Source organism: Mytilus californianus, unplaced genomic scaffold, assembly GCF_021869535.1.
Source record: "Mytilus californianus isolate M0D057914Y unplaced genomic scaffold, xbMytCali1.0.p SCAF_19, whole genome shotgun sequence".
In the NCBI taxonomy this organism is placed as follows: domain Eukaryota; kingdom Metazoa; phylum Mollusca; class Bivalvia; order Mytilida; family Mytilidae; genus Mytilus; species Mytilus californianus.
Window position 1 is genome coordinate 11460300 of NW_026262667.1, and position 14229 is coordinate 11474528.

Here is a 14229-nt window from a genome sequence, read left to right on the forward strand (position 1 = left end):
AGCATGTTGGTTCATCTGTTAGTTACCTCACATAATGTCAATTTTTATTTCTATTGATGTGTTTTTGTATAGTTCAACTGCCTTTTGTTCAAGACACTGACAGTAGCATATATTTTTAAAGAGACAAAAATTTCTGAAATTAAGAATGGCCAACCATTTTAATCTCCACAAAGTAGAGGAGAAATTCTACAATGTGTGTATGACCAGTCTTAGTATTACTGTGGAGTCATCATTTGTTTGATACCAATTTTCGTGGAATTCATGGGCGAAGATTAACCACCATTTAAATGCTCAATGAATTATATAATTTCTCTGGACTTTTATGCAGACTTTTTAGCGAAACGAAGAAAATGAATATCCACGAAAATGCAATGTATCCTCAATCCAGGAAGAATTGGTACTCACTTAAATAAATAAATCCACAGTGCTTGTTATTCTATTACACATCCCAGTGCACAGATGCTGTTTTCTAAGAATGACTCAGTGATTCTGTAAATCATTGTGTTTTCCTCAGGCCAATCATTTTTGTCTCTGTCAAAATAAAGACTGTATCAGGTCTTTGTTTTGTCTGTTATTTTTCCCATCTTTTTTTCCCCAGTTTTTAATGCGGTATTGGTTATCGGCTTTGGGTTTCATTATAAGTGCTGGAGTTAAAAGATCATAATTGTATTACATATATTGTATGTTAAAAACAAATTTGGCAGTCGCACAGCACAAGTGAGCTGGAAAAACCTTGATGATAGAAACTGTTAACAAACATGGAAAGAAGATAGCATATACCAAATCATTTAACAACTGCTATGACAAAGTTTAATTAACAAATGGAAACGCATGGAAAACAAAAAATTAGACAGTTGATAGAGCAATATCTATCAACTGTCTAATTTTTTGTCTGCCCTGAGACTTTCAAGCGAGACATAGGGATTGCTTTTCTGGCGACGACACCAACGATGCTCCAGTGACTTTGAATTAATTAGCTATTTTCAATGTTAAATTTTCTGCTTAAGTTAGTTTGATATGAAGTACTTGTGATAGATCAATGATATCTTGTATGAAGTTGCATTAATTTACTATCAGTACATATCAGTTTAATAAAAAGTGTGCAGAGGACTTTATAGTTTAATATATCATATTGGTTCAATAATTTTCTCAATATTATAATTACAAGAAGCTTGTTTCATATGACTATAATCCCCTTTTCATAAATAATTGTTCAGAAACACAAGGAGGTGTAATTTGGCCTGATAAATTCTGGTTTGTTAAAACTAGGCCACTTTTTGTCAAAAATCTCTGAAAGTTAACATTTTTGCAGACATGGCCTGTCATTTATATATCCCTAGCAAGAGAATGAATTGACATTTTCTTGCAGTGAAAAGGGATGGGTTGCTGTAACTTCAAGGTAATAATTAAATGACAAAGAAACACAGTTTTATTAATGTTCACCTGTTAACATCACAATTTTGCAGCTGGGGTAGGTTGGAACCCACCCTTCCATGCCATCCACCCCAAATTACAATACATAGTTTTAGAGATCTGCGTCTGTTACATGATCAAGAGTCAACTAATTTGCATATAATTTGCATATTTTTGCAAATTTGTGAAAATGTCCAATTTCCCAGAATTCTCTTGGTGAAATCTGTGAAAGATACTTTGTATTAAAGATGAACAAAGAACAAAAGAAGTAAAATAAGCTTACTTGACTAATTTGAAACATGAGTAAACTTTACTCTGAAACTTGAAACGTGAGTTAATCAACCAATACTTGTAGACATGATAGTCTGTTATATAATAGTTTTTTATCTTTAACTATCATTTGAAATCTACATCGGATCTCATTTTTTGAGTCCAATTATAGATCTTGAACTATTTCAATAGTCATGAAAACCTTAGATAACAAAAAGCAACTTTTTATCAGTAATTGTTGAGAATCTTTTTTATCAGTTTTTGTGGAGTGGAAATGTTTTTACGTTGCAATGAAATGAATTAAACATGTCATAGATGATAAAAAAATTTCAGTGCCAGATACTTGATATGAGAATACCTTTTGAGGAGGTTTTTTTTATTGTTTTATATATAAATATGATGTTGTTTGAACCAATTTTAACATAATATATATCATTTAGTCAATTGAAAATACTGAGGTAAAAATGCACTGCAAACATCAGAGATAATTTCATGATATTAATTTTAACATATACGGTAACAAATGATTCATATTTGCTACTGAAAAACAATTGCACTATATTAAATGTTGTCTGCTACAATTGCAGCTTACATATCTTATTTTGCTAGCTTTATTTATTTTCTTTGCCAAACTTCACATAGCAGATAGAGATGCAACATCTTTTGTTTTCATATTTTCAGTTTGTAAATATTTCTGTGTATATATTGTGGTAGTCCTTGTATGGAATAGTTCCCTTCACTATGATATGCTGTGCAAATTTATACTTTATTTTTAGAAAATTATGAACAATGAAAATAAAAATGAAAGTCAAAGTCAAAATGAAAGCAAGATAGTTCCAATATAAAAAAAATATTCAAGATTATTTATGGTGCAAAATTATATTTATGAATTTGCACAGAGTTCATAGTTAATGTAATTGTAATACATATATTGTATGTTAAATATATTTTCCCCATCTGAAACTTGTTATATCAAACTATTTTATTTTCTGTTTTATATTTTGCACTAAAATGTCATGATTTACAATAATCTGTACAAAGACTTCCTTTATAAAATAGATTGAAGTCTGAGTTCTGTGTCATGATCTAAGCGGATGATCCAACTTTTGTCTTTTTGATCAAAGTTTGATATGACAAGAGTATTACAGGTGACAGGTGTTATCTAATTAGATTTATGAATTAATTGATATAGTGATATTAATAATAGATACTGATCAATAGTATAGTATATGTCAAGATATGTTTACACATATCCCATCAACTTCAAATATATTTTAAGATTTAATTACAACATTAAGTGCTTAACTGTTTTTACCAGAACTTGAAACTCAGAATTTTGATAAGAGGAGGGTATTCAGAACATGATGGAAACATTTGACTCCAATGATTCAAGTACATGCACTGAAAAAGAAGACAAATATAAGATCATGGTCATTATATTGCTGTTATACAGCCATTTCCCAAAACTTATTTCTGGAATTATAGCATTAACCAAATTAGTTTCATTGCTTTGTGGCAATGAAGACCCATTGCAATTAGCAGTGTTTAATCGATTTACAGCTCTTTTCATAATGCTAGCAAGACAAAGGTTTGTTTGACTTGCTTGCTTTGTTTGTACCAATGTTTGCTCAAGCATTGTAATTAAGATTGACATCTGAAAGCAACATAAAAAGGCGGATTTAAACTTGTATACATTATATTTAAATTTGATTGGACATTATCAAATAATCAAATTTACCTATACACAGGTTTAACTCTGCCTACCTATATTGTTTGCAGATGTCAATCTTAATTACAATGCTTGAGCAAACATTTATACAAACAAAGCAAGCAAGTCAAACAAACTTTTGTCTTGCTAGCATTATGAAAAGAGCTGTAATGTTATGTAATATTTGGTTTATATGATTTCAGAACCTTTCAATGAATGAATGAATGTTGGTTTGTTTACAGTCCAGTGACAAATATTTCATGCATATTCAGGTTGACTTTATGTATATAAGCATATGATTTTTCATGTACAATGTACCTCTCTGTAAAATTCTGAACTGCAACAAACCAATACTACGACCCATAAAAAATGTGCATGTATTGTGATTTTAGAATGGGATCCAGGGTTTCAGAAAGGTAAAGAGAAAGAATTGTTATAAGTGGATACAACAATATCCCAAGGATTTCTAGGAATTCAGACTAGTAGCATTTTCATATTGATTTTTTGTATTTAATTTTCGTTTACTACTTTAGATTGATTACTTATTGAAGTTAATCATGACAGATATATGTTTTGTTTTGTAGCCTGGTCAAGGTATAATTAGCATCAACTTTTTCCGGTTGTTCCGTGTGATGAGGCTGGTTAAATTGCTCAGTAAAGGGGAGGGTATTAGAACTCTCCTGTGGACATTTATCAAATCATTTCAGGTAAAATATACAAATTTCAAGATCAATGCAATATATATATAAAAAAAAGTGGAGTTTTAGATTAGAAAATACTTTATAATATTTAAATGCTTGTTGTCCTACGCATAACGCATTGCAGGGGACATGGAAAAACCGGGGATGTGTCCATGTCCCTCCGGTCTTGTTAGCGCTCTCACAGGTACAATTCTTGCCAGATTTTTATAAAACTAATACTATAGGTTAATATCAGCAATATCTTGGACAAGTTTTATAATGGTGGACAATCAACTTTTTTTAAAAGAGTTATGACCCTTGGAAATATTAAATTTATGGAAAATGGTCTCGTTAGCGCTCTCACTGGTACAATTCTTGCCAGATTTTTATGAAACTTAGTTTAAACAATATTTTATTTTCAAAAGTGCACAAAATACAATTATACAATTATACAATATAAATACTGGGATTCAGAAACAAGAAGAACTTATATAAATTTGTCTCCCTTGTACTATAGGTTAATATTGCTCGTTAGCCCTCTCACAGGTACAACTTTTTATGCCCTTGAAGGTGTGTTTGAAATATTAAGTAAACAATAAAAAAAACATTTTTGACCCCCCCCCCTGGTTTTTATTTTTAAATTGTTTTAAGGAACAACAAAAAAAAGTGTGTTTTTTTAAGTTATTGCCCCTGGATAGATGAAATATGTGCAACGTGGGGGACATTGGAACTCTGTTCTTTAATTTATAATAGTTTTCTTTAAAGATAGCTATTCTAACAATTCTTTCCTAAGGCATCAGCCTCGTCAACCAAGATCTTGCCAGGTTAACTTATAAGTCTTTCCTAAGGCATCTGCCTCGTTAACCAAAATGTAGCCAGGTTAACTTATAGGTCGTTCCTAAGACATCGGCCTCGTCAACTTACAATTCTTTCCTAAGGCATCAGCCTCTTCAACCAAGATGTCGCCAGGTTAACTTACAATTCTTTCCTAAGGCATCAGCCTCGTCAACCAAGATCCAGCCAGGTTAACTTATAAGTCTTTCCTAAGGCATCTGCCTCGTCAACCAAGATGTAGCCAGGTTAACTTATAAGTCTTTCCTAAGACATCGGCCTCGTCAACTTACAATTCTTTCCTAAGGCATCAGCCTCTTCAACCAAGATGTCACCAGGTTAACTTAATTCTTTCCTAAGGCATCAGCCTTGTCAACTAAGATGTAGCCAGATTAACTTACAATTCTTTCCTAAGGCATCAGCCTCGTCAACCAAGATATCGCCAGGTTAACTTACAAGTCTTTCCTAAGGCATCAGCCTCTTCAACCAAGATGTCGCCAGGTTAACTTACAAGTCTTTCCTAAGGCATCAGCCTCGTCAACCAAGATGTCGCCAGGTTGACTTACAATTCTTTCCTAAGGCATCAGCATCGTCAACCAAGATGTCGCAAGGTTAACTTATAAGTCTTTCCACACTGAAATATAAGTTATCAGTAATTCTCATGTCTGTGACCATATGCACAAATAAACTATTGGGTTACTGTAAGCTATGACACATTGGGTTACTGTAAACTATGACACATTGGGTAACTGTAAACTATGACACATTGGGTTACTGTAAACTATGACACATTGGGTTACTGTTACTGTAAACTATGACACATTTGGGTAACTGTAAACTATGACACATTGGGTAACTGTAAACTATGACACATTGGGTTACTGTAAACTATGACACATTGGGTTACTGTAAACTATGATACATTGGGTTACTGTTGCTGTAAACTATGACACATTAGGTAACTGTAAACTATGACACATTGGTTAACTGTAAACTATGACACATTGGGTAACTGTAAACTATGACACATTGGGTAACTGTAAACTATGACACATTGGGTAACTGTAAACTATGAAAAATTGGGTTACTGTAAACTATGAAACATTGGGTTACTGTAAACTATGACACATTGGGTAACGGTAAACTAGGAAAAATTGGGTTACTGTAAACTATGAAACATTGGGTTACTGTAAACATTGGGTTACTGTAAACATTGGGTTACTGTAAACTATGGGTTACTGTAAACATTGTTGAACAATGGACACAAGAGTATTAGATGAGATTTTGGGAAATGTTGCATATAAATAATGCTGTTAATATATTGAATGCGAGATTTTATTTTTTTCGAAATCTATCTTATTGCATTAATAAAAACATGGCAACAATTTCTGAATTTACAGTATATCTTTCGAGCAGTTCTTTAAAGTATATATGTAATTAGTTTTGTCAATTTGCTGGTTAGCTTGGCCATTTTTACAAAGAAAGAGTCCAGATACAATACAGTATGATTGACAAGTACCATAATAAACAGACAGTTCAAGTCGGAGCTTTAATTGGAATCCTCTTAAATGCCAATCATATTGACCAAACTAGCCAACTTTTGTATTCAAATAATAAAGTAGACACTTTGTTACACATCTTAATACACAGCTGTTTGACTTTCTGGTACATGTTTGTCAGAGCTGTTAAACTAATCCTGCTAAAACATGTATAACAGAGATGTTAAAAGCTGTTTATAATTTTTTCAGGCTCTTCCTTATGTAGCACTGCTGATAGTTATGTTGTTCTTCATCTATGCAGTAATTGGAATGCAGGTATGTATTACAACAAAGATTCTCAATAATTGGCATACAGGTATGTATTACAACAAAGATCCTCAATAATTGGCATACAGGTATGTATTACAACAAAGATCCTCAATAGTTGGCATACAGGTATGTATTACAGCAAAGATTCTCAATAATTGGCATACAGGTATGTATTACAACAAAAATTCTCAATAATTGGCATACAGGTATGTATTACAACAAAAATTCTCAATAATTGGCATACAGGTATGTATTACAACAAAGATTCTCAATAATTGGCAATCAGGTATGTATTACAACAAAGATTCTCAATAATTGGCATACAGGTATGTATTACAACAAAGATTCTCAATAATTGGCATACAGGTATGTATTACAACAAAAATTCTCGATAATTGGCATACAGGTATGTATTACAACAAAGATTCTCAATAATTGGCAATCAGGTATGTATTACAACAAAGATTCTCAATAATTGGCATACAGGTATGTATTATAACAAAGATTCTCAATAATTGGCATGCAGGTATGTAATTGGCATACAGGTATGTATTACAACAAAAATTCTCAATAATTGGCATACAGGTATGTATTACAACAAAGATTCTCAATAATTGGCATACAGGTATGTATTACAACAAAGATTCTCAATAATTGGCAATCAGGTATGTATTACAACAAAGATTCTCAATAATTGGCATACAGGTATGTATTACAACAAAAATTCTCAATAATTGGCATACAGGTATGTATTACAACAAAGATTCTCAATAATTGGCATACAGGTATGTATTATAACAAAGATTCTCAATAATTGGCATGCAGGTATGTATTACAACAAAGATTCTCAATAATTGGCAATCAGGTATGTATTACAACAAGGATTCTCAATAATTGGCATAGAGGTATGTATTACAACAAAGATTCTCAATAATTGGCATACAGGTATGTATTACAACATACATTCTAAATAATTGCACGCAGGTATGTATTACAAGAAAGATCCTCAATAATTGGTTAATTGTTTTGTTATAAATAAGGCTGTTAGTTTTCTCAATTGAATTGTTTCATATTTTTCATGTCAGGGCCTTTTATAGCCGACTATACAGTATAGGTCTTTCTCATTGTTGAAGTAAAGGCCGTACGGTTGCCACACATTGCTTTGGTGGATAGTTGTCTCATTGGCAATCATACCTCATCTCCTTATTTTTCATATGTATAACAACATGTTTGTTCTGCAGCTTGATAATGTTGAGTTGTAGGTTGTAAGCAATTTTTGCATTCTCTTGGTAGCAACCTTTTGTTTGTGGATAGTTTAAAATTTTACAACACTCTTTGTACAAGGAAGATTTTGGTAAAAGTTCTTTTTTCTTCAATGAAAAGGAATGATCAGTTATGCTTTAGTATACATGTAAACTCAACCAATTGCATGCAGCATTGAAGGTCCAGACACAGTATTGGTCTTGTTCTTATGAGAAAGACATTGTAAATGGCATCAAATATACTCCAAATGTTATTTTTGTACATTGTTTGTTTTCAGATTTTTGGGAAGATTTCTATAAAAAATGAGGATAGTCAGTTGCATAGAAACAACAATTTTCAAACTTTCCAGCTGGCTGTTTTAGTTCTCTTCAGGTAAACCTATTTATTATGGAAAATAATGACAGTTAGATGGACTAGTTAAGTATAATATGATTAATGTTATTTGTAACATAACTTTGATTGGATGCTAACAGCATCAAAATCTTTTAAAAGTAGATTGAATGACAGGAACAATGCAGATTATATTACCACTTCTGTCTTAAAGGTTAAGCACAAATTGTAGTGTTCAGTGAATTAACAATTTACTGCAGATTTAAGTTCATTGAAATCGTTGTGTTTACATTTCTAAAGCTGAAAACAAGCAAGTTTACCAAAGCTGAAAACATGCAAGTTTACCAAAGCTGAAAACAAGCAAGTTTACCAAAGCTGAAAACATGCAAGTTTACCAAAGCTGAAAACATGCAAGTTTACCAAAGCTGAAAACAATCAGAAATTAAAAAGAGAGAAATCAGAACTTTGTTAGATTGATTGACATAGGCAGTAAAATTTGAAGCCAACTACCAATTTCTGGCTGACACACAGCGGTATCTCAGAACTACCAATATCTGGCTGATACACAGCGGTATCTCAGAACTACCAATTACTGGCTGACACACAGCGGTATCTCAAAACTACCTATTTCTGGCTGACACACAGCGGTATCTCAGAACTAGCAATTTTTAGCTGACACAGTGGTATCTCAGAACTACCAATTGCTGGCTGACACACAGCAGTATCTCAGAACTACCCATTTCTGGCTGACACACAGCAGTATCTAAGAACTAGCAATTTCTGGCTGACACACAGCAGTATCTAAGAACTAGCAATTTCTGGCTGACACACAGCGGTATCTCAACTACCAGTTTCTGGCTGACACACAGCGGTATCTCAGAACTACCTATTTCTGGCTGACACACAGCGGTATCTCAGAACTAGCAATTTCTGGCTGACACACAGCGGTATCTCAGAACTAGAACTTTCTGGCTGACACACAGTGGTATTTCAACTACCAATTTCTGGCTGACACACAGCAGTATCTCAGAACTACCTATTTCTGGCTGACACACAGCGGTATCTCAGAACTAGCAATTTCTGGCTGACACACAGCGGTATCTCAGAACTATCAATTTCTGGCTGACACACAGTGGTATCTCAGAACTACAAAACTTAATTTATATGAACTTAATATACTATAAAGCTGTTATTATTGTTTTGCTTTAATGTCGATGTTTATCATTACAGATCAGCGACAGGAGAGGCTTGTCAAGATGTTATTATTGTTTTGCTTTAAAGTCGATGTTTATCATTACAGATCAGCGACAGGAGAGGCTTGGCAAGATGTCATGTTGTCATGTGTACATAAATCTACTGTATTATGTGAAACAGGTCCACCTCCTGATGAATTGGTCAACCAAGTCAACAGCACAGTTACAGCAGCCGCTGAAGTTTGTGGAACAGATTTTGCATACTTCTATTTTATATCTTTCTATATTCTGTGTTCATTTTTAGTAAGTATACCACCCCTGAATATCTGTAGAGATAGTTAGATGTGACCTTTAACTTTAATATAAGTTTAATGGTAGTATAATGGTATCATGTCTTTATCATTGTCTGCTGTACACAAAATAATTATGTAATAATAAGATGTGGTATGAAAAATGAAACATGAAAATTAGTTAGGGGTGATATGTCAAACTTGGATATTTTCTTAAATCAATACATTAACAATGGTATGAAATTTTGAAAAATAAATCTTCTTTAGTCAGATTTTAAGGGCAAAATGCAAAATAAATTATTCACTAAATAAGTTGGTTTACTTGGGGTATAGATTTTGTTCTAGTTGACTGATCATCCTAAAATTTTTGACACCACAAGCTCTTTTCCGTGAATTGAAAGTTTACTTATAAATTAATGTAGCTTTTAGGGTTGATGAGATAATAATATATTAATTTTTGCTGTTTTGATCTCTTGAAAATTGATTTTTTTTCTGCTTTACATTTTCTAGATTATAAATTTATTTGTTGCTGTCATCATGGACAACTTTGACTACCTAACAAGAGACTGGTCTATACTAGGACCACACCATCTGGATGAGTTTGTACGATATTGGTCAGATTATGATCCAGAAGCAAAGTAAGTGTAACAATCTAATCAGCTATCATGTTTGTAGTTTTGACTCGCATCTATGAAGTTGTGGAGCTGACTTAGATCTGCTGTTTCTGGGGTCTGCAGCGTCAACCATTTGTTTAAGTTTGTGATAAGGCCAGTTTATAAGTAACCACTAATTGTAAGTTATGCTATTTGGCACGCATTTGTATAAGCATTGGCACATCTCACTTTCAGGGTAATTATTTTGCCCTGCACCATCAGCCATGATTCATGGACTTCAAATGTTTTGCATAGTTAGCATGGTATTGCCATTATTAACAGGATTTCAAAAGGAAAATATTGGTTATTAATTTTGTGATGTACAGCAGGCAGGCGGCTGCTAAACAGTGTCCGTGCAATAACTTTGCAACACTTTGACAAAATCTTTTCAAATTTAGATATGTTGTTTCCTGTGACTAAATGAAGGTCAAGTTGGATTGTCAAGATTTTTGCTTTTATTGTTGTTGAGTTGTAGACCTTTAAGTAGTGTAAAGTGATACTTAGAGTGTTGCCCGTGTAATAACTTAAAAACCATTTGACAAAATCTTTTCAAATTTAGATATGTTGTTTCGTGTGACTAAATGAAGGTCAAGTTGGATTTTCACGATTTTAGCGTTTATCGTTGTTGAGTAGTTGTAGACTGTAAAGTAGCGAAAAGTCATACTTAAATTCATTTATTTCTAAAAATGGTGAATTGTTATCAGCTTGTGGCTTGTGGCTGATAACAATTCACCATTTCAGAATATAATGCATGAAAATGAGTTCTTTATGATTTGTAGAGAATGCTCAGAAAATGAGTTCCTTATAATTTGTAAAGAATTCTCTGTAAATCAGTTCCCTTAAGTTTCACCTCTTCAATTCAAATTGAAAATTGTTTCTTTGTTTATTTTCAGGGGCAGAATCAAACATTTAGATGTAGTTACTTTGTTAAGAAAAATATCACCACCATTAGGTTTTGGTAAATTATGTCCACACAGGGTTGCATGCAAGGTATGTAGTTTTTATGTAGACTTGATGAACAATACAGTATTATGATCCGATTGGAAATAAGTTTTCTGTTTTCAATATTTCAGATTGTAATATTTCGAGCTGGCAATCTCAGGTGTTTTCCTATTCAAAGCAGTTGAATTATGACTAGATATAAAATGACTGGTGACAACTCACCTTTTATTGCATAAAATGCCTGAAGACAACTGGTAACTTAAGATAACTTGTTGTTGAACAGTAAATACTGATAAGTACATACCAGGTTCATATAAGGAATGAAAAGTAACCATCAAATCATGTGTTGAACCAAATGATTAAAAAAAAAAAAAGAAACTCACCTGTGTATGTTGACTAGATAATATAAGTTACTGAGTCTGAACAAAATGTCATTGACTAAAAAGTTCAGGCAGGTCAGATTTGACTTTTTATAGCAATATTGTGTCAAAATAAAAGATTGCTGACTTTAATTTTTCTATCTGTGCAGATTCATAGCAACTGTTTTTTAAAAGACAGTAGATACATAATTAATGGTACATTCTGTAGGAATTCATTTAAAATGAGATGATGGTTTTATATTTCAGCGGTTAGTCAGTATGAATATGCCTTTAAACAGTGATGGTACTGTCATGTTTAATGCAACTCTGTTTGCGTTAGTTCGAACATCGCTGAAAATTAAAGTGGAAGGAAATATTGATGATTGTAATGAAGAATTACGTAAAGTTATTCTAAAAATCTGGAAGAGAACAAATCAGAAACTACTGGACCAAGTGGTCCCCCCTGCTGGTAGTAAGTTTGTTATACCTTCCTTTTAGTATTAAACATCAAAGTTACTTTATATCTCATTTATAAAAAAAAAAAAACTTTCAAGAATTCAAAGGAACTTTTCATATATAATACTGATAATCTTAAACAAATTTCAAATGAAGTTAAAAATAAATATTTAAGAAAAAGAATAAGTATGCATAAAAAAATGCAAAACTTATGAGAAGAGAAAGAATTTTGTTACAACTGTATACTAGATTATTATACACTTCAATATATATTTAAAATGATTTTGATTTGGAAGCGTTAATTATTGATATAAGATGACTATGATGTTGAAATGTTTTTATCATTTAGAGCACTCTTATTATTTTGAAAAGGGTGGAACTGATAGATTAGTATTTTTAGCTCCTTTTGATGTTATATTTGAAGTGGATTTTTTTTCTTTTTGATTGGTGTTATTAGTTATTACAACCCAAACAAATTTTTGTGAAATTCATCAACGCGACAGTGAAATCTTTTGAGACAAAGCATTGGTTTTAATTATTTGATTTTTATGAGTAAAGACGGTGGCCAGATTTCAGTATGTTGGTAAAAGACAAAATGGATTTTAATGGTGTCAAAAAATCATTCAGTTTCGTGTATTTATCACTGGAGTTCTAGGTGAAGAAAACTTCACAACATCCAACATGTCCAGATAAGAATAGAATTACAACACTGTTAAGCCATTGTTTTGTAATAAGCATAAATATGAGATCTTATTTTTTATTTGCATCGTTTAAATGGAAATTTATCTTCCAACTAACTACATACCAATTCTTTTTTAAAGAGAATATGATTTGAAAACAATTTTGAGGATGTTTTTCACTGATTTTTCAGGATTACTAAACAAAAATGAATCTATTTTACAAATCATCATTTAATTATATTTCTGAAAATGAGATAAATGTATTGTTTTTTGGTTCAAGTTTAACATGTCAAAGTTGTATCTTATTAAATCTGTGACATGACGTTTATGGTAACTTGGCCCTTAAAGGTTTTGTAATGTTTTAATGGCAGTTTAAAAATCTTAATGCCCTTTTTGTTTTGACATGTCATTTGTTTATACACTTTTTTTCATGCACAAATCTTTCTAAAACAAAAATTAATTACATTGAAAATCTTTGTTTAAAATTCATTTTTGTTGTGCGGTTTGAAATGACTTAACCAAAAATAGTTACTAAAATTTTAGAGATGGAAAATCAGAATTTCCAAAGTGATACATTCATTACGAGGTTGTTGTAGTAAACTGTTTTGAATGCATGATTTGTGGTGTTTTTGTAGCTCATGTCTGGCCACAAATCATTATAAAGTCTAAAGACTAATGACTATTATGAAATGTGCAGACCAGACTTTTGTGAATTGGTTTAATATTCTATTGTAAATATTAATGTAAAGATATTATTTTTAAGAAGAGAATGTCCTCAAATATTATAATGTTTATACTAAGACAGTTTCTACATTTTAGTGAGATGTCAATGCCTTGTGTGAAATTATATTTTTAAACCTTATTTTTTTATCAACATATTGTTGGTAAATTGACTTTAGAAAACAGATTGCACATTATCAATTTTACATAAATTTTGTGCAGAAAATTTGTATTTAGTTAGTGAATACAATATTTCTTTAGTTATTGCACTTTTATATGACCATCTCATAGTAGTAACCTTTTTAGCTCACCTTTCCAAAGGAAATGTGAGCTTTTGCCATCAGTTGGTGTCTGTCGTCGTCCGTCCGGTGTAAACTATTTCAAAGATTTTCTCCTCTGAAACTAATGAACCAATTTCAACCAAACTTAAGCTGAATGATCCTTAGGGTATTTAGAATAAAGTTTGTGTTTTATTTTCTGTTTCGTCAAAAAACATGGCTGCCATGGCTAAAAATAGAACATTGGGGTAAAATGCAGTTTTTGGCTTATATTTCAAAAACTAAAGCATTTAGAGCAAATCTGAATGTTGTAAAAATGTTCATTAGGTCAAGTTCTATCAGCCATGAAATTTTC

The 14229-nt window shown here is 31.9% G+C and overlaps 1 protein-coding gene across 1 annotated transcript in view; it reads left to right on the forward strand.

The window, feature by feature from the left end:
• LOC127726928 (muscle calcium channel subunit alpha-1-like) overlaps positions 1–14229 on the forward strand; it is a 141308-nt gene that overhangs the window by 104499 nt on the left and 22580 nt on the right. Inside the window, exons 30-36 of the mRNA XM_052234316.1 lie at positions 3976–4098; positions 6651–6716; positions 8251–8345; positions 9604–9799; positions 10297–10424; positions 11333–11429; positions 12008–12212. Of these exons, the coding sequence (XP_052090276.1) occupies positions 3976–4098; positions 6651–6716; positions 8251–8345; positions 9604–9799; positions 10297–10424; positions 11333–11429; positions 12008–12212 (910 nt within the window). The remainder of the gene's footprint in view (positions 1–3975; positions 4099–6650; positions 6717–8250; positions 8346–9603; positions 9800–10296; positions 10425–11332; positions 11430–12007; positions 12213–14229) is intronic.